The 20,659-nt window shown below is 41.8% G+C and overlaps 1 protein-coding gene across 1 annotated transcript in view; it reads right to left on the reverse strand.

Annotated features, from left to right (window-relative positions):
- LRRC56 (leucine rich repeat containing 56) overlaps positions 1-20,659 on the reverse strand; it is a 50,184-nt gene that overhangs the window by 15,484 nt on the left and 14,041 nt on the right. Inside the window, exons 3-5 of the mRNA XM_010156729.1 lie at positions 18,257-18,317; positions 1,175-1,271; positions 561-758 (exon numbers count right to left, since the gene is read on the reverse strand). Coding sequence (XP_010155031.1) covers positions 561-758; positions 1,175-1,271; positions 18,257-18,317 — 356 coding nt within the window. The remainder of the gene's footprint in view (positions 1-560; positions 759-1,174; positions 1,272-18,256; positions 18,318-20,659) is intronic.

Below are 20,659 nucleotides of genomic sequence, written 5' to 3' on the forward strand. Positions count from 1 at the left end.
TGAGGGTTCAACATTTTTAGTGTGGTGGTCCAAGAGCACTTGCAGTGGACCAGAGAGCCTCCAAAAGAAATGCAAAAGCCTGAACACAGGTATCTAATAGAGGCATTGCAATTGGCGCATCTTATAAGAAAAAATGTGGGCTACTTTCTAACCCGCTGCAAGATCTGTATAGGCTATAAGGATCCATACAGCTAGGGGCAATGTCCTCCTTGGTTTTCCCTAAGATGCCTGTTTGCACTGCGAGCTGGGACAAGACAGAACGGCTGCATGGATCAGAAGAGCCGATTTCTAGTTTAATTCCATTCTTACCAGTTAGAAGGAGCACATTGCTAGGAAACAGGTCTGAGTCTTTACTAGCACTTCTTGTATTTAATTTCTGCTCATCTTGGAGAGAATACCCACCAGAGGACAAAATCTACAGAAATGAAAGATGGGAAATGCATCCCCTGTCCCCACTCACAATGATACAACAGGAGGATGCAGAAATATTTCTCATTTCCAACTCAAACTAAAAAAACACTGCCAACAATTAACACAGTATGTGCAAAGCAGGTCCTCACCTCTGCAGATTCTGCATTTGGCTTCAGACAAATAAGGTTGCCCTCCACGGTCAGGCGGCTCAGCTTGCAACAAAGTCCCAGGTACTGCATCTGGCTGATGTCCTCAATATTGTTTCCTTCCAGATCCAAAACCTCGAGGTGTTCCAACCAGGTCAGCTGGCTGAGGTCAGAGATATTATTATAGGCTATGTAGAGTTCCTCAGAAGAAATAAACAGAATAAACACGTAAACCACAGGCTTGCACTCAGGTTTTGCAAAATGTTTTCTAATATTTGAAATATTACATGGCACAGCATGAATTTAGCATGGAAGTGAACATCTTTCAAGTGGGGCTGTTGCTGCCTTCAATAACTAGGGCTAACATGGCAACGAACGCCGTGCTGTATTAGGCATCTTCAGGATCAGACCGATCAGACCTGAATGTTACACCTAATTTAAAAAAAAAAGACTGTAGCATCTTTTAAACTAACACATGCAACCCCAGGTATCCAACCAAAGCCCTTTAGGAAAACAAAGGGTGAGAAGAGAACAAGTTCTCTTCTACAAGTAAAGAGAAGAGTATCAACTGAAGATAGTTTTGGGATCATCATTTGGCAGGACACATCTATACTTACTTTGAGAGAGCCGCAGGAAGAGATCCCATCTAAATCTGAGAGCCCACAGCAAGCCATCCACAGGATGCGGAGATGGGACAATGTAGTTCCAAGATCCCTTATAAAAGAAACAATTCAATCTCTGAATGGATGAAGGAACTCGAGACTTGCTTTCTTTTTCCTAAGACCAGGCCACTGCTACTTCCTTCGAATCTCACATTGTTTACAAGAAACGTCATTAAAAATGTTCACCTTCAAAGGTGGAGAATAAAATCACACCACTTTCTACTTCTCTCTCACAGACATCTTTGCTCTTGTATGACAATATGTCACACCAGTTCAGTCTGATTAAGATTCTTCCAAGAACTACAGCATGGTAATTCTGTCCTAAATCACAGGTGATTAAGCGAGGTTTGCTTATGCTGGCATCATTTGCTCTACACACATAGTAACCCAAATTAACATACCTGAGCTGATTGCAGATTCTAGACTTTCTGGTCCTGACCCAGAAAACCACACACTGACCTGCTTAGCTCCATGCATGTGTAATGTCCTAGTGACATTGCAACCGTGCACTATACACAGATAATGTAAAATGCAAAAATGGTGGCAAATCAAACTGGAGGCTTAATGTTACCAAAGAGGAAAGGTTGTTAAAGTTGCATAAAGCCACTACTAAAACATAAACGAAGTACAACACTTTATCAAACTCCTAACCAACCAAAAGCCCAGAATTCTCTACCGTAGCCATCACATCAGACTATCTGAATAATAAAGAACTAAACAGTGGGGAACTAAGTACAAGGACAGTTTATCAAAGGAGGTTGAGACTAGCATGGAGTTCAGAGAATCACAGCAACAATGGAGGTTGGAAGGGACCTTTGGAGGTCACCTTGTCCAACCCCCATGCTCAAGAAAGGCCAGTTGCCCAGCACCACATCCAAACCGCTGAAACAGTTCTTAAATGGAGTTTCTCAAAACTGGGGATTAGCTGCCTTCTATAATATCCATTATAATATATGTTTTAATGTACTGCCTAGGGAAAATTACAGAAGATAAAAGAATATGGTCATGGGGTGCCTTCTGATCTTGGAATAAAGGTAACAGTTCTCGTATTCGTGTCTTCTCTTTATGGACCAGAACCTCTTGTAGCTTTGATGCAGCTCTGCAGCAAAAAACCCACAGTCAAATTGCCTGTTTCAGGGATACGGCACAGCCAGGCAGTCCAAGAGGTCAGGAAGCAGAACTTTTACAACTGGCGATAGATGTATTCTTGTCTATGTTTTTTGTTATTTCTCCACCACCTGAAAACTTCGGAAGGGCCACATCAGGAGAGAGGAGAGTGCATAAGGCTGCATGAAGGACGGATGCATGGAAAAATTTCCCCAGATGTCTCTCTCCTGAAATCTGACAAATACAGAGTTGAGTAGCACTTTTGAGGGTGAAATTGGGGATTTTCACCCCTCTGCCTTTTGGGGCATGGTTTGTCCATGGGTGTCATTCAGATTCATGTCACTTCATCCATCCTCCATCACTGCAGAGGACCCAGGCTTAGGGTGCCTCTGACCATCTCTTCCCCAGATGCTGCAGATTGAAATAAGCTCATGATGGATACAGCACACAACATGTTTACATAGTCGTTTATAGTCTTTGAAGTACAAATATTGCAGCTGACCTAATGGCCAGAACAAAGCAAAGAAGAAAAATCGCAGGCACACGATGCATCTCTTTTTGCCTACAGCTTCTTTTCTGTGCAGGAGAAAACCCTCAAACTGACATAAACCACACCACCTCCGCTGAATTTTGTGCATCAAAGCAGCTTGTCCGTACTGCCACAGGACATCACTGTCTAGCAGAGACAGAGACACAAGGATAAAGCAAGCCACGCACACACAGAAACTCCCTTCCTGTATAAACAATACGGTTCCTTCTGCAATCTTATTTTACCTCGTTCTTCAGCTATCAGGGCAACAGGGAACACCTGCCATTGTGTCACTGTACCTGTGACCAGGTAAGCCCCTAAAAAGGTGGAAGTTTGTTTCACCTCTTTCTAATTACTTATTCAGATTTGCCTGACCAGAAGGACCATAATGTCCCTGTAGGTCATCGTGTCCCCAGCCTTGCAGAAGTTCTTCCAGGCACTATTTACATTGTGCATATTTTATTTATAAAACAAACACGGCTTCTACAGCTTCCTTAAAGAACAGATGCCTCCCAAAGTAATATTTGCAGAAATTCATTATTGGATTTGCAAGCTGCGTGCCTATAATAAGAAAGAAATTAAATTACAAACGCAGAACCTACCATCAACCAGGACCAACACATCCATACACATGAACACGACATTAGGAATTACGGGTAGGAATTACATTGCTCATCTCATGACCCACTTCAAGTAGTGATGAGTTTTTCAAATTTCAGGCTAATTTTGGGGTCTAATTTTATTTTCTGTAAAGCACTGAGCACAGGTAAAGGAAAGCAGTCTCTCTCATTTTTGTATCATTGAAACAAGTGCTTCTCTGTTTATTAGGCCAGCAAAACTGAAGACAACCCTAACCTGATCGCTTTACATATGGTATGGTAAGGTATGATTAATTAATTTTATTTTTATTTTTCCTTTGTCTTGTACTTCCTAACCGAAAGGCAATTTTTTGACACAGACTGAGCTTTGAGTGATATGCTCGTTTCTAACGTTTCTCTGTCAATATAAAGGATGTCGGAACAAAGCAATGGATTAATTCCCAAGCAATTTTTATACAAGGCCCCGAGAAGAAATGGCTATCCTCTCTACCACTAAAACCGTAATCAATTCATGCATTTTGAAGCAGCAGTTCCCTGCTCCTACTCACATTTTGGCCCTGCAGACCTTTACTCCTGCGTTTGTAATGAGCCATCTCCAGTCAGAGATGTTATCACAGCAAAGTACATCTGCAAATATTTTATTCAGTAACTAACAAACTAATCTTTTGGAAGCTGCGTGAATCTCACTGCAGCATCAGAGAAAACTCCCTCGTTAGTTACTACGGAGATAATTGCCCCCGAGAGCTTGGCTGCTGTAAGGTGAAACAGCCACGTAACTCAAAGCAAGCTGCTCCTGACAACCACAGGCACCTGCATTTCTGAAAATACTTGGAAATACGCTGGCTGGTGAGAAGAGAACTTAAGAGCTTGCAAGAGATGGGAGTGCCTCCTCTGGGAGCAGCTCTGCTGCATCTGGCGTGTTCACCTTGGAGGGGGTCAGAGTAAAGCAAGTTGTGTGAGCTCGCATGACCGCTGCATGCGTGTAAGCATGCACGCGGGTGTGTTTTCATTTGCGGTCAGCGCAGAAGGTCAGATCAGCCCAAAACGGGGATATACGTCTCGTGACTTTTTAACAAAAAGCGGAATTAACGGGAATCTGCACTCTGATAATAATTTACCAGGGTAAGTAAGTTTAATCTAATAATAAACTCTTAATAACAATTTACCAGGGTAGTAGGATAGAAAATCCACTATAATTATACACGTAGTATAACAAAACATCACCCCAAAAATAATCATTGAAGGAGACTAAAATTAATGAGACACACATCAAGAGACTGGAACCCTCCTGTATTAGGCATGATATAAAGGTATAGAATACGACAGCATCTATTCCACAAATAGCGTAGGGAATGTGATTAAGTTTGACAGCTGAGTAGGAAAAAGATGAGACCTTGTACAAAGCAGGTGGCAGTTGGTCATATGATGCAGCACAGGAACGCCCCAGTGATGTGAAGAAAACAAAGAGCATGCAGAAGGAACCAGAGGACATTGCAGAGGAAATGCAGCTCCCATTAATATACACAATTGATAACTCAATTCCGGTGGACAAGTGTCCTATCCCAAGTGACACGAAAGCCAGGAACTTTACAGAAAAGATAAGGAAATATTAGTTGAAGCAATTGTATGTCCTGTTCACTTCTGCTAGGGTTAATGCAGGTCGGGTTCGAAGTGGAGAGACAGAGCACAGGGTGGGAATACGTACGTCATATCTTTGGTTGTGATAAACAGAGGATTAGAGCCCCTGAGGTTGCCAAACCAGTGTCCTCCAGGGTAATTACTCCACACCTACGCACTTGCCTGCAGAACACACACTGAACACCAGATCATGTTATTAGTATCCATACGTGCCAAGAAACCAACACAGACTCCTCTAGTTTCACCTTGAACTCACAAACTTGCATTTATAATTTATTTTAAAAAAATAATATTAGTAAATTGAAGAGGTTTTTATGCTGGGTTCCAACTATCTCCAGATACACTGCAGGGATAGGAACTCAAACAGCTTTGTGTTTCTGTGAGGGTCTTGGCAACACCCTCCCCACTTGTGCATGACCATTCAGGATTTTTTCCCAGGAAATTTGATGATCCCATCTTGTCATCACTCCCCCAGACTGAGCGGAGAGCACAGCGGCAAGGAAGAGTTTGGATTACAAGACCTAATAACAACTTGAAGAAATAACGTGTTCTTCCATTAATCCAGCATCCTTGTTCTTCAGGGATTGATTCACTCCAGCCAAAATTTTACTGGACAGAGACCAACCCCAGAGAGCCAAATCCTACTCTTGGTTTCACCACAATAAATCTTGAATAGCTCCACTGAGCTCAAGCTACCCAGTAAACACTTAAAACAGCACAACCCTGAACACATTCATCAGCTTGAAAACTATCGTTTCTTTTGGAAGCTGGTTTCGAATCATTCATCTAGAAATAAAACACTAAATCCACTGAACTTGAAAACCGTATCTCGAGCACACACTGTTGAATAAATCTTCAGTAGCAATAGATCTAAAACAGCCATTGATGCAGATATTAGTTATTTTTAAAGGCTGCTGTGAAAACGAATGCATTGGTAATCGGAGAGATTTAGATTTTAAAAGAGTGACCAAACTAGAGTCTTACAAAATAAAGGAGAAGAAAAAATATCATATTTGATCTACAGAAATCAAGTTGAATTTATCAAGCCCACGGTGATAACAATGATCTGGTCCACATGTCAGCAGACGATGGTTTGGATGTGCAGATAATCCTGCCATCAGAAGCAAAAACGTTTGAAGCCTGAATGTTGTTTGAATCAGTAACATATGTTCTAATAGGAAGCTTACATAATAGTTTCATTGTACTCTCAAATAGCTGTAAAATATTCAAAACTGTAAAACTGATCGTATACATGTGTTACTCCTACTTGATCAAATTCACGACACAGCCCCCAGCTCAACCAGCAGAGCTGAGGCCGTGTCCACGTGCCCCCGCAGCGTTCTTTTGCAGCCGAACAAACGTCAGATGAATGTGAATCCCTGATTAATTTTGCAGTATTGCAGCCTTGGTTGGTTTTGTACTTACTCTTCCAAATTCAACGAGCGATGTGTGGAAAACCGTTGGCTTGGGTTTCCTCTGCCTTGCACCTCGCTCAGCCACGGCACATGGGTTGCCTTTAGCATCACACTCCCTTACCCAAGGTGTAAGATAACAGGGATCATGTCCCATCATTTGCTGCCAGAAGCCTGCTTTTAGGCTGAAATGCCATGGAAGAAATGTAGCACCCAACACTCTAGCCTCATTCTTCCTTCTGAACCGTGCAGCTTTTTCACAGTAAGGGTTGCTAACCCTGTTGAGACATGCTGTTGGAGACTTCAAAAACTAAGCAAAAAGAGACTTTGCTAGGCAATTCTCAACTCATAAGCTTAAACACATCAAAGGAAGGCAAGCGTGGTTTAGGTTGAACAGAAACCACGCACCTACCAAAGGTTTAAACAACAACCATCACTACGAAATTCTGTTTTCAGAACTCCCTTTTACATGCAAATGAAGAATTTCTGTGCGACCGAAAAATTATCATTGCCAAAGGTTTTTGCAGTAAGGTGTCTCCATTGTCCCATCTTTTTGAGACAACCTTGCAACGAATAGGAAGCTGTTTTCCAAATGGGCTGCAGTGCTGATGCCACTGGCAATTTCTCCCAACAAAAGGATTTCACTATTTCATTCCTGGTTTGGTTTTTTGTTGCTGTGGTTGGTTGGTTGGTGTTTTTAAGTCTCCAGTTTGGAAAGGGGCAATGGGGTCTAGTATCTTGGTTTTTTTCTAACCCGTGGATTTCTGCTTCACACTTTCACTGATGGCAAAATGGATCTCTGGGAAAGAAATGCAATTTCCACAGTGCCGCACAAGGGGTAAATCAGGGAGAGCATTCAGGGTTTCACACTCTGTCCAGCCTGTGACTCTGCCTTCTCTGCTCCGTTATGCCAAAGTCAGAGCCGGCAGCTGCAGCTTCTGTGGGCTTGCTAAAGCAAATTGTGAATATGAAGGAGCCATGTGCATTTGGCCAGCATTTTCTCTAAAGTGAAAGTCTGAAAACAAAGCCAGGAGACTACCCAACTACAGCAGTCAAAACCACAAACCGTTCAAGGCCATTTGGTTGTTGTCCAGGACTGAAGCCAGCAACCACGCTGGTGGTCCTGGTAGAGTATTTCAGCTCTGCCAAGGACACATCAGCAACCAGTGCTACAACCAGAGACACTGCATAAAAATCCTTGTTCCACTAACACCAGTACCAAACCTCCCTCTGCCTTCAGTGGGGCCGAGATCCACCCCCTCCGGTGCCAGCAGACGAGGATGGCATCTGGAGACAGGAGGTGGCAACGGATGAAGAACCCAACCCCAACAAGATACACCTCTAGGCCACTACTGAATTAATCCATCTTTGCTTGTCATTGTTGCTTCTCATGGCCTCACTGAACTCACTGTAGCAACCACAGTATTTCACTAAATGCTGCCTGCAAGGACTTTATTTTCTATGTCAGATCATACCTCATTTAAACCAAAAGTGCTTGCTGAGAAGAAAAGGACAAAGGTATTTGTAAATCAAATTGAATGCTGATACACACACTCCTGTAACGAGTCAGAACTGTGTGTAAGTTAACCCCGACGCTTACTTCTGCTGAAGTGAATAACGCATGAAATGTAGCTTTAGTTTGAAGTGCTCCCGTTTTTAGCTGCTGTCAAAAACCTGGAGCAGAATAACGTGCTTGATCAATGTAGTCGGAGTCAGGAACAGCAATTCCCTAACACACGAATATACAGCATGCGTGGGAAGGATAATGCAATTTTGTATTAATTTCCTTTTGATCTTTAAAACTGCTTGTCAGCTTAGTTACTGCTAGCGTTTAACAGCAAAAGATAGTGCTTGAACTCGGCTCCCACAATTTGAAAGGAGCGGGGGTTGCTGAAGCATGGTTCTGTGGGCCAAGACCCATCCTTGATCTTTTTTTTTCCACCCTACTCCAGCTCCCAACCCTCGGGACGAAGCTGTGCCCCGGCAATGCTGTAGAAACTCTCAGCTGCATCTCGCTGGGTGCATTACGTCTTCCCCAACAGCAAGTGCATTTTCAAATAGGATGAAGTTGAGACACAGGGTAAATAAAACTCTCACACCCACACATCCATTGCCCCTCAGTTTAGCCCCAGAGCTACTGACAGTTCCTATAGCGTTGGCAATCGTTCCTTTGCATTGTTGAAAGTTTACATATAAAGAAAAAATAAAGGCTAATGAAACTGTGGTTACAGATAGAGTTATTTACACTGAAGGAATGTATCCCACAGCACTTTAAAATTTCCTGCATGAATAACTTTTTAGTCTCCCACATGTTTTGTGCCTATTTCACAGTACGTTCCAGGTCTGAGCTTTGGCCGTCTAAGACAGATATAGTGCAACATAGATCTCATCCTTCAAAATTAACACTTGAAACCTTTAACGCTGGAGGGTAAGCAGAAAGAATATTCTGTAAATGACCCAAATCAGCTGACAGATTCAGTGGTGTTAAGGCACACACCACAAAAAAAGCCCCCAAAGCCCCTTTTTCTGAGTACCAGAAAAAAAATGGAATTTTAGAGTAATTGACCACACACATCTAAAGAATTGGATCAGCTGTCAGTTGCTATCCAACTTTTGTCATGGTAATGGCTATAGAGCTTCCACTGGAAAAAAAAATGATACTGCAGAAATGGGTTGATATGAAAACCTAGAGAGAAAATGTAATTTAAAGTGATTTAGTCTGAATGTATAATGGTGGGAATGCAGGTTCTCCAGATCCTTTAGATCTGGCACGTTTGTGTGACACAAATGATTTTCTCCTGTGGCTGATGGTCATTTCTTCTTTGTGCTTTTTCCTTTCTTTCTTTTCTTTATCTGTGCATATATTCAATAAGAAAACAGAATAAAATCCAGAAGCTTGCAAGGAACAGATATAGGTACAATTTGAGCCTGTGAACAGCTGGAAAATGCCAGCTGATTTCCTCCAAAATTTCTTTTCTCTCTCAGCCTCTAAAGTTCACTCCAGAGTTGACACTACAGACTTGCCTCCTATGTCCCGAGTCAAGACTTTTTCCTTAAACAATATCTTCAAGGGAGACTTTCTCTGCTTGTCCTGGCATCCAGATTCTTTTACAACATGCGAACAAGATGCAGAAGAGAAGCTGGGGGGACCTCAGAGCCCATCAACCTGGCTACTGAGGCAGAAGAGACCTTACAGATTTCCATACTGAGGGTGTTACTACAGGACAGAACCTCAGCATTTATTTCACAGTACACCAGACGTCCCAAATCTGGTGTGGGTGTACTAACTGAATACAAAGAAATTTTCATACCCCATCCTTGACTTCTTTCAAACAAATTCCCATTCCAGGGGAATCTAGCAGTAGGTGTTGTAATGTGTCCTCAGTCATGGAGATGAGCCTTGAAATTCTATTTATTTCTTCATTGCTTATTCACATTGCTGGGCAGTTACTAACTGATGAATATAATCATGTATCTTAATTTCCCCCCTAACCTGACTCCCTCCCCTTTTGGAAAATCAGCACTTACCTTGCGTTCCAAGAACAAAATTTCCCACTGAATATAATTATTTCAAATAAAAAAAAAAAAACACAAAACCAACCTGCAGACAAGCAACTCTCTTGTACAAGAGAATCAAAACAACCTACAAACCCATTAAACTGATGCTAAGATTATTTTCCTACCTGTTTCCATGAAGACAACCCTTCCACAGCTGGAAAGCTCCACTGGCAATGGGCTAATTACTACTGCTTCCCAAGCCAGTTCTTTGGGTTCTCTCAGATGATGATTATAACCGTTTTTTTCTCATCACTGACTAAAATGAACATTTAGATGTAAATTTTTGTAAGTGATCCCTGACATAGAGAGCTGAAGCAGAGCAGCTGCAAAGCCTAATAGCCAGGCAGAGAAGTACCTATCTACTGGCAGAAATCAGCTAGTTACTACCAATGTTTTCATTTATCATATTAGAGTAGCCATGCAGAGCATGTAAGTGAGATCATGATCCCATTAGGCAAAGCCTTGTACATAACTCATTCAAAAGACTGTGTCTGCCCTGGAGTAATATACAAAGTAAACAACTGAGACTGAAAATACGGCGAATTTCTACAGCTAACCCAGGATACTGTAGAAAGAACAGCTAACCCAGGAGCTGAGCTGTATTTTTTAAGTCCTGGTCCAGTGGCTCAGCCACAAAGCTTAGTCTCACCAAAGCCCAGTCAGCCACAATGCCTCCAGATATTGCCATTGCTATCTCCACTTGGTTCCAAGGGTAAAGCTGTCCCTGCAATCCCAGAGATTGGGATCAGGTAAGCTTGTGGGCCCCTAAAAGGTTTCTCATTCGCTAAAACCAGTGGTGTATCTTAAGTAATTACTACTTGTAAACAAACAGTATTTGTAAGCCAGAGATGTGGCTTTTGCAGGTGTGCATGCACTTGTTTCTGCTCACTGACCTTAAAAGAGTAAGGACTGGATTCTTCCCATGGGACCAAACAGTCTACCCTCAAACGCCACAGAAGGAAGGCAGGACACCTCTATCCTCCAACCTCCTCACAGAAGGGAAAAGCTGAGAAGTGTTCACCATCTCCTCTCTAGTTCCCTGACCCCCTGGAACGCCCTGTACTGTCAGCACATCCCCAGCTCAGGGAGCGCTGGCTTTGAGATGAGCCGCATCTCCTGGCTGGACATCACCAAGTGGAGCTGGATCCCAGAGAAAATCGTACACAGGAAAAGTTTGAGAGCTCTATGTCAACGAGCCCAGGCACCAGCAGAGGTATCTGCTGCTTGAATATTCAACAAAGCTGTGTTAGCAAGTAGTAGTTGAGGCAGCAGTAAAGAGAAGCTGAACTCTTGCCTGGGATGGGTGCATAGCACGAGACAACATCCTGAAAGAAAAAGCGACTTTTTCCCCAGATACACTTAAAGTGGTGTGTCTGTTCAGATTGTGGGCAGAGAAAGGAGCCTGATTATTAAATGATGGTCTTCCCTTACCTTGCAGATGTTTACTGGCAGACTTGCTGTACACATTATCTATTACTCTCTTTGTTTTTTTCACTAGCCACACTCACACTGCCAAAAGCGTTGTAGGTCTCTGATGATCCTCGTACAGTTTTCATGCCCTGTATGGTACCACAGCTTGGGTCACAAAACAGAAACATGATAGTGGTGCCCCTCGGGGAAGGAACTGACCTCTGTGGAACTGCTCAGGTCTGAGATGAATACACTACAGCCTCCCCACTGACCCCGTCATGACCAGGAGACTTTTAAGCTTGGAGCTGCAATGGTAGGACCTGCCTCATAACCCTGTTCCTTACAGGTACGCTCTATACCTGACAGCCTGAAATAGGTGGAAGGGAAGTGTCATCTAGGGAAGGCTGCTTAGAACATTAGTGCTGAACGGAAGAACCATGGAAAGGCCATGAGCTTCTGTTGATGTCCTCCATGCACGCTGCAGAACGGAGCCCGAGCCCCAGAACCGCAACGGTGCGTTTACGCAGGAAACAAGTTCAGCATCCCTTGCTGATGAATCAGCCTCTCAGACTCCCTGATGTCTAAGGTCACAAATACGGTCCCACTCTGCTTTCGGCACCTGACCTGGTGAAAAGAAACCAATAAAAGATAGAAGCGTTACATTGCCTTCCCAGTTGAGGGAGAGCTAGGCATCTCGGAGAGGTCTACCCAGAACTGATAAATGGTCAAAGCAATCAGGTTTCCCTAGAGCATAATGCAGACAGGCTGATTGTGCTTTACTGAAAATAATTCACTCAACCAAAAGTAGCTGTATTTCTGTCCACAAATCATTACTGTTTATCAATAATAGGAATGTCCTTAAAACTGCCAATGCTAAATTAATCCTGAGGTCACAGCAATTTTGCCAAGGTTTGTAATATTCTCAGGGATCTGCAGGCATTGATACAGAGAAGACTCAATTAACACAGAGATTAAGGTTCAACTCAAATGCTTTCCCAGCTCCTGGCAAGCACCCAAAGTCCTCAAAGAACATGCTCTTAGGAGAGACTTCAGAGCAACCTTAAGTGCTGAAGGACTTTCAGGCTGGCTACACAGAAGGAACAACAGAAACACTTCCTAAAGAAACTAAACTTGCATTTGAAAATAAATGCTTTCCCCATCCAGAAAAGGCAAATGTCAAAGCAAACAGTGATGCGCTGGGAAATGAAATACAGATGTGAAGAGATTTACCCAGACCGAATCAGAGCAGTGCTTCTGACTGCATGTGTAATACAACCTAGAGAAAGAGCACCCTGATCCCTCATTAAAAACTGTAACTACTATAATCCAAATAAATCATCTGCTGATAAATATTTGCATCTTTAATGCAAACTAAGTAACTGAATTGATTCTAGAAAATATTTTGGCATTTTATCATGAAAGCAACGCTGACCCTTGTTGCGCAAAACTCATGCAATTACATGAGGTACCTGTTACATGCAACAGACAGAAATCCAGTAATTGCAAAAAAAAAAAGCGACAGGCAGAAGAAAAAGCAACTGGAGAAAAAAATACAAAAAAAGAGAGCAAGGAAATGAATAAGTAAAAACAACAAGGAAAAAAACAGATCTAGGGAAATGACATCCCCCCAGATTTTGAGCGAAAACTATCCAGCAAACAGTGGGTGCCTAGACACACACTACCAGCAATACATCAGAGTTTGCCCTGATCAGGTCATGACTCACTCTTACACAAGATGGTGTAACTTGGTCCAAATCCAGCAAAGCACTTGGACTAATGTTTAAATTTCAGCTTGCAAGCAGTTCCACTGAAGTCAAACTTCTTGTGACTTTAAGAGGTGAGCATTTGCCTCAACTCTTTGTTGGATAAGTACCAAGGAGTAATACTGCAATGTTCAAATTCCTAAAGATCCTGATTCAGGTCTCAAAAATATTGTAAAATATGGGTTTAAAGACCTTGGCCTAAATTAACAAAGAATTTGTTTTCTCTGGTTCTTAAAATCATGCAATTAGCAGAAAAAAAAAAAGTCAGAGAACAGTGAGGATTGGAAGGGACCTTTGGAGATCATCTAGTCCAACCCTGCTGCCAGAGCAGGTTCACCTAGAGCCGGTTGGACAGGAACACATCCAGGGGGGTTTGGAGTATCTCCAGAGCAGGAGACTCCACAACCTCTCTGGGCAGCCTGTTCCAGTGCTCTGGTACCCTCAAAGTGAAGATATTTTACCTCATGTGGAGACGGAATTTCCTGCATTCAGGTTTGTGCCCGTTGCCCCTCGTCTTGTCACTGCGCACCACTGGAAAGAGTCTGGCTCATCCTCTTGACACTTGTCCTTCAGATATGTACAAGCATTGGTAAGAGATCTCCCCTCAGTCTTCTCCAGGCTGAACAGCCCCAGCTCTCTCAGCTTTTCCCCGTAAGAGAGACACCCTTGATCATCTTTGTACTCTCTGCTGGACTCTCTCTGGTAGTTCCCATCTTTCTTGACCTGGGGAGCCCACAGCTGGAGACAGCATTCCAGATGTGGCCTCACTGGGGCAGAGTAGAGGGGGAGGATAACCTCCCTCAACCTGCTGGCCATGCTTTTTAATGCATCCCAGGATACCACTGGCCTTCTTGGGCACAGGGCACATGGCTGGCTCATGACCCACTGATTGTCCCCCAGGTCCCTCTCTGCAGAGCTGCTTTCCACCCAGGTCCCTCTCTGCAGAGCTGCTTTCCAGCAGGTCAACTCCCGACCTGCACTGGTGCAGGGGGTTATTCCTCCCCAGGTGCAGGACCCTACACTCACTTATCCTTACTCAAATCTCTTAACTCACATTTTCAGTTATTATTTTCAAAGTCAAGAGGGCTTGAAACTTCAGAAAGTGAATTCAGAGATTCCTGTGTAGCTAGTCTTGTCCCCAGGAGCTGGTGTGGAAAAAAAAAAATCCCAAACCAAAATTATCCTAAGACACATGAAAGGGTGAGAATTGTTGTATTTTAATGTATTCTGCACCTTGCTCATTTAAACCTTCAGGACAGCTGTCTCATTTCCACTCCTCCATGATGACTTTACTGACCCAGGTGGACGAGGATTACTGTCCTCTTGTTCCAGGGGACATTTCTCCAACAGGGCAAGAGCAGTTTGAGAACTGCATACAACACAGTCTGCAGCAATGTGAACTATCCAGATGAAGGAAATCTTCTTTCCTTTCCCTATATCCCTCATACTTTTATCTCCACATTTTGCAGTCTCTGCATTTCATCTCACCTACAGTATCTCTCTTGCAAGCAGTTGCTTGAGTAGCCCTGAGAGCAGACCAGTGTTCTGCTGGCTATGATGTGTAGAGCTGAATGGGAGGAAATGAACTTCAGCTGGTGAAACAGCTTCTGTTACAAATGTATGGGAACCAGTGCCTGAAATTCCCCTATCAGATTTAAAGCCCTTTCATAAAGATATCTATCTAATATTTTAAAACAGATCTCTTAGTTCATCCCTGAATTGAGAATAAAAGCAATCTGATAAAAAACCCCAAAACGTAGGCTACGTGCCAAAGCAGAATAGCGGCCTTCACTGGCCTTGAAATATAGTTATTTTACTGGAAACAGTACAAAGATGAGGACCATGTGTCATCACAACAACAAAACCAAAAAAAAAAAGTAATTTCTTACCAAGCACTCTTCAGAATAGGCTCTACCTTTCATTCCCAGTTATCAGTTCATAAATCTAGAATCTCTTAGCTGCTGGCACACGGGTGAAGGTCACCAGGCAAGACCTCAAAATCAGTGTGATTTAGAAAATTAACAAAATCTGAACTAATTTCTTTCCACAGTACACTGGATTTTCCAGAGCCGTTCCCCTTTAGCAAAGGGCCAGGAGAAAACTACAACCCAAGAACAGCCAGCAAAGAAATTCCCTTTCAACCACCAAGATGGATTATCTGCAAATAAACTTGGATATATTTTCCTTATGGGTTAAATTATATAGGTGATAATGATACCCTATGCTTATATACAGCCTTTCAAAGTTTCAAGTATTCAAAAGTAATGCAAGCTGTAGGAGGGCTGGGAGGGACCAAGAGTTTACAATTGAAGTAGCTCACCCACATTCCCCATCAAAGGAATCGGAACTCATTCAGGAACTACCAGGAAAATATTCAAACTCACCAACCCAGCAAGCCTTGCTCTCCCATAGAAAACTGTAACACGCAAGTACCTTGATTCCTCACTGCCAGAACATCCCTCCTTTGATTTCTATTGAACGGTGAACGGCGACGCACACCTCGGCATCCTCACAACTTAAGTTCCTCTGTGAGGTTGACAGGAGTAAACGTTTTCAAAAAAGAATCACTAACTGAAGTAAGGATCAGAAATCCTTATTTTGGCATCTCCCTATATGCAGTTTACTATCAAGAGAATTCTTCTCCCCTTTTGAACTGTAAAAAAGTTGTTTTAATCCCTCTTCATACTAAAATAATAAGGCAATTCTTTTCTGCAGACAGAATGAAACAAAACTAAGGTGACAAACAGCAAGTTTCCCATCTTACTACGCACTCATGCACACACACTGACAGTCTCCTGTTCATGATTCACCCTAATACGTGTTTTCCCATAATATATAGCATGAAAAACATGTCTGCTTTTAACATCCCAAGTATATAGGAAGCACTTTCTTCCTTTTGCCTGCTTTTCTGTCCTTACCTTCTTCTCAGTAAACAAACCAATCCTTCAGTCTGTCCTTACGAGACATTTCCTGTTATCTGCTGCCCATTTGCAAATCATAGCCACAATGATTCTGACCTTACAGCTGACAAAGTCTGCGGGAATGACTTTGAGTGAGCAGGAAGAACGGTTTTTTCTATCATCCTCAAAAACCTCAGTTGCAAGGGTTTGGTCGAACACAAGAAAATAATCACTTTTTGGACAGAATTCAAACATCAAGATGTTTAATTCAGAAATAAGAGTTCTAAAACCTTTTTGAGTGAATAGCAGCAGCCTGCTAGAATGGAAGCAGCTATGTTACATTCGCTAGAGCAGACACAGCTAGTGCCGTGACAGCAGTGCTGCTTTAATGGGCAGTAAATTGACACGATGCAGACATCCAAAAACAAAGTTCAAGTACCCAGGCTGTGCTTGCACAGGCTGTGCCCTTAAGTCATCTGTGTTTATCAATGACAGATTGTTAAAGATGGGAATTAATAAAAGAAAGTAACTGCTGTACTGTACTGACCGAGTTCTGGTCTGAGAGATAACAGTCGTCATCTTCTTTTACCTATTCTACAACAGTTGCATTTAAATGGAACACAGAAAGCACGCTCATTTAAAGGAGGAGTGGGTAGCTTCTCCTGGTGTTTGTGTGTCTGGGAAGCATCACAATATTAGACTTGCTATCCAAGCTAAAACATATTCACGTTATAACTGATCAAATCAAAATTCACCTTGAGACCAAATGTTACCCTCATCAAGGACCACAGTGTTATCAGGTCACAGAAGACGGTTTGCCAAAACTTTTCATGACAGAAATTAGAGTCTCAGAATACAAAGGGATGTGCAAAATCCTACTAAAAGCCAGAAGTCAAATAAACTAAACAGCTCAGTTTTGCTGAACTGCATCCTGTACTCAGTACCAACAAGACTGGTCAAAATGTTTTCCATTGATACACTTTAAGAGAATATGGATTTTTGACAAAACAAAAAAAAACCCAAACCAGAAACTTTAATTTTTTTTCTGTTTAATATAATATCTTTTGATGTTTTAAAAAATACAATTTTTTCATACACTACTTACACCTCCATTAAAATAATGGAGCAATTTCATGCTTATGACAGTGGTTGGTTGCCATTAAAATAACAGCAGCAATGTCAAACCACCACTTTTCCATGTTGCTGACTAGAAGGTGGAAGAATTTAGACTGCAAATAATTCATCTCATCACCAGTACAGGGAAAAATAAGATCAGAGTGTGACAATCGAAGTTTGTTATCTACTTCAGTGATGATGCATGAGACCAAGAAGAATTTATCGCTGTTTCTCATCAGGGAACACGTTCTCTTTAACAAGAATTAGCAAAATCACCATTTCCCGCCTCCCCCCCCCCAATTTAGCAGATAGCCATACAAAGTCAGAGAGCAGTCCTGTTCATCATAAAGATGTCCCTTTACACAGCCTTTTGCTGATATGAACTCTACTTTTACACTATGCAGTAATTAGCAAGGCTAAAACAGATATCGGCACAGGAATGAGCAGACAGCTCTGCCTCCTTATTGTGATGGTTTTTGCTTCTACCTTCCCAACGTGCCAACTCCGCAGTTCTCTCTCATGGAGCTGGGCCAGCCAGGGACATGCAGTCTTCATAGCAGCTCTCATAAACCCAACTGCACCAACTTCAATAAAGCTGATTTTCATCAGCTGAGGAACTTGTCTGACCCGTATAGAACAGGCTGCAGTGCACAACAGAAGCCCAAAGGCTGAAATACTCCAAAACCCAAGTGCCTAGACCTAGATAACAGGCAAATTTCTAGCTCCTTCCAAATTTGCAGCAAATTTCCATGGACTTCAGCATGGAAGGAACTTCCCTGGAAGACTGGGGATAGATCACGGGCATCACTGTAACTACACTGATTTATTGCAGCTCAGATCCTGTCCTTAAACGTCTGTGGTTGTGGAGCATACATTCATGACCTAATCCATTATCACGGCACAGGGAAATGGAAGAAATGAAATCAGCACAAATGATTTTATCACTTAAACAAAATTAAGGTCTATTATTCCTTACGTTTGTTTCAGTTATCATTCATTTCTTACCTCACAGACACAAGCAAGCTATTGTTCAACTTCAGTTCCCTCAGATTAGGTAGATAGGCACCTATGGGAACAGAATAAAGAATCACTTGGCAAACCTGGGAGTAGAATATGGAAAACTTCTGCCAATCACAAGTAGAAGCATCTAATTTTACATGCATTTCTTACCTGTTTCTGCCAGATCTGTGCTGGACCTCTCCTACGAGAATTCATGAGGTTATTTCACTCAAAAAATATCTCGCCCTTTGCATTTTTGCAGCATATACGTATTGTCTGCACAACTACCCAATTATAATTTTTGGAACCCCTCTCTGACAATTCTGAATGAGCTCTTTCCAGACAGACAACAGCAGAAACTGGCTTGTTGGGTTACTGCTTTCTTTGGTCTGATTTCCAACCCTTATTGATGATAAACTGAAGAGGTAAACGATGACTTAAGAGTATAGCATTCCATGACCTCCAATTTCTACATAATGCTTTTGCTTCTCTCCCCAGAAATCTTTTTCTACATATTTAATGGCAAGTAGTGATGGATTTATTGGATACTCAGTTAAGCAACACTTCTTCATAATGTAATTTTGAGTCAAACAACAAAAGCGTAATGTCCCATGTCACCACATCATCTTTTACAGTTCAGAGGTCCCCAAAACACTACTTATGTTTTGCTAAGCATTGCCTTCTCAGTTTCATTTTCTGGATGTGAACCATTGTTTACTATTCAATTGTACAAGTTTCATATCTATGAAAACTCAGCATTTTGTTGTTATTACTTTGATTAATCCTTTTTTCCATTCCCAAGAGACATTTGCCTTTTTGGTTGCTTCTACAGGTATCTCAATCAAAATCATAGACCAAATCCCTCCAAGCTACAGAATAATTTAGATATAAGCTCAAGTCCCAGGAAACTTTTGCTACTGAGAAGAGCCAACTTTTATCCATTCCCCCTAATGGAGTTTACGCACGGCTGGCGAGCATTCTCCAGTACAACATGCATGTAGAGGTAATACCAATTTTAGACAAACTGGATCATTGCTAAGACATTAAGATCTGTTCTCAGCAAATATTTTGCGAGTCCTTTGAGTAATCTCACTCTGGCAAGGGTGATTTAGCAGTGTCCAGAAGGACATCATTCCAACCCTTTGCAAAGGATGAAAATGAAAAGCAAACAAACAAGAAATAAAAAAGAAAAAGGGAATGGGATCTCAACAGCAAATAAAGGAGGTCATGATGTTCATCCCATTCCCCCAAACGGAACAAGAGAATTTATGGCAAAAACATTTTAGTAGAAGCATAGGTAATGCTATTTGTGAGTGATTATAATCCACATATTAACCGTCATGCTATACAGAAAATATTTCACTTCATGTCTTTGCAAAGCTCCTTAGAAAGTATTATAAATTCAAAACACATTGTGCAATTTATTAGCCTTATCTTTAATAATTTTCCATAAAAACTGTAGCAGAAATTCTAACACACCATCCTCATGCTGCAGGGCATACTTTCTCATGTCAAGTTTTATAAAGTATGGCAACAAAATAATTCTAAGACCTGACAAAGGAGGTACTAGGATCTCTCTTAATTATTCACAGCCATCACACTAGCTGCTGAGCAAAGACTTGCTCAGATATAAACCAGGCACTAAGAAATGCCCCATAAAAATATTGCTAATATGTATCTGATAATAAATCTGAAGCACAGAGAGATGAAATTACTTCTCCCAAAATGTTAAGGCAAAGAACAAGAAGGATGCAGGAGCCTCTCCAGTGGCAGCACAGCAGCAGGTGATAGCCTTGCCACGGATTCAACCAGAGGGGTTAAAGGGTTACCAAGCAAAGGCTGTAGCAAAGCATTACAAAGCAACTGGTTTTACAAATCAGTATTAAACAGAAGATTTGAATGAGGACTCAAGACGACTAGCTCAAGAAAAAGCTTTCCACTGAATGCATTTAAGGTTGGTTCAGGACAAAGACAACAACTGCTAAAGGATTCAAAGCAGCAGAGTGACAGGCTGACAATACCATTTTCACATCTGGTTATTTCATTACTGTAACCCGATCCTTCATCTCAGACATTTTATTGTATTTTGGCACGATCTATCCCTAGGAACTTGTAGAGTGTTAAGCTCTAATGTGATGTTTACTAGACTGAAAAAAAATTATACTATGTGCAGTGGTGCAAAGTTCTGCCAACGGGACTTCTGCAATATATTTCTTCAATTCTGCAAGTTCTTTCCTCCTTTAAGTTTTATATTCAATAGGTTCTTTGTGCTAATAATTCATTGTCCATTTGATTTGGTTTTTATAGTCCCAGTTATTTATATGTAGAGACCGGAAGATTAAGCCAAGAAGAGAAAATTGTAAAATGAACACAACAAAGATCTATCCCAGGGCAAAAACATACTTCTAA

This window comes from Eurypyga helias, unplaced genomic scaffold (genome assembly GCF_000690775.1).
Source record: "Eurypyga helias isolate BGI_N326 unplaced genomic scaffold, ASM69077v1 scaffold8940, whole genome shotgun sequence".
In the NCBI taxonomy this organism is placed as follows: Eukaryota; Metazoa; Chordata; class Aves; order Eurypygiformes; family Eurypygidae; genus Eurypyga; species Eurypyga helias.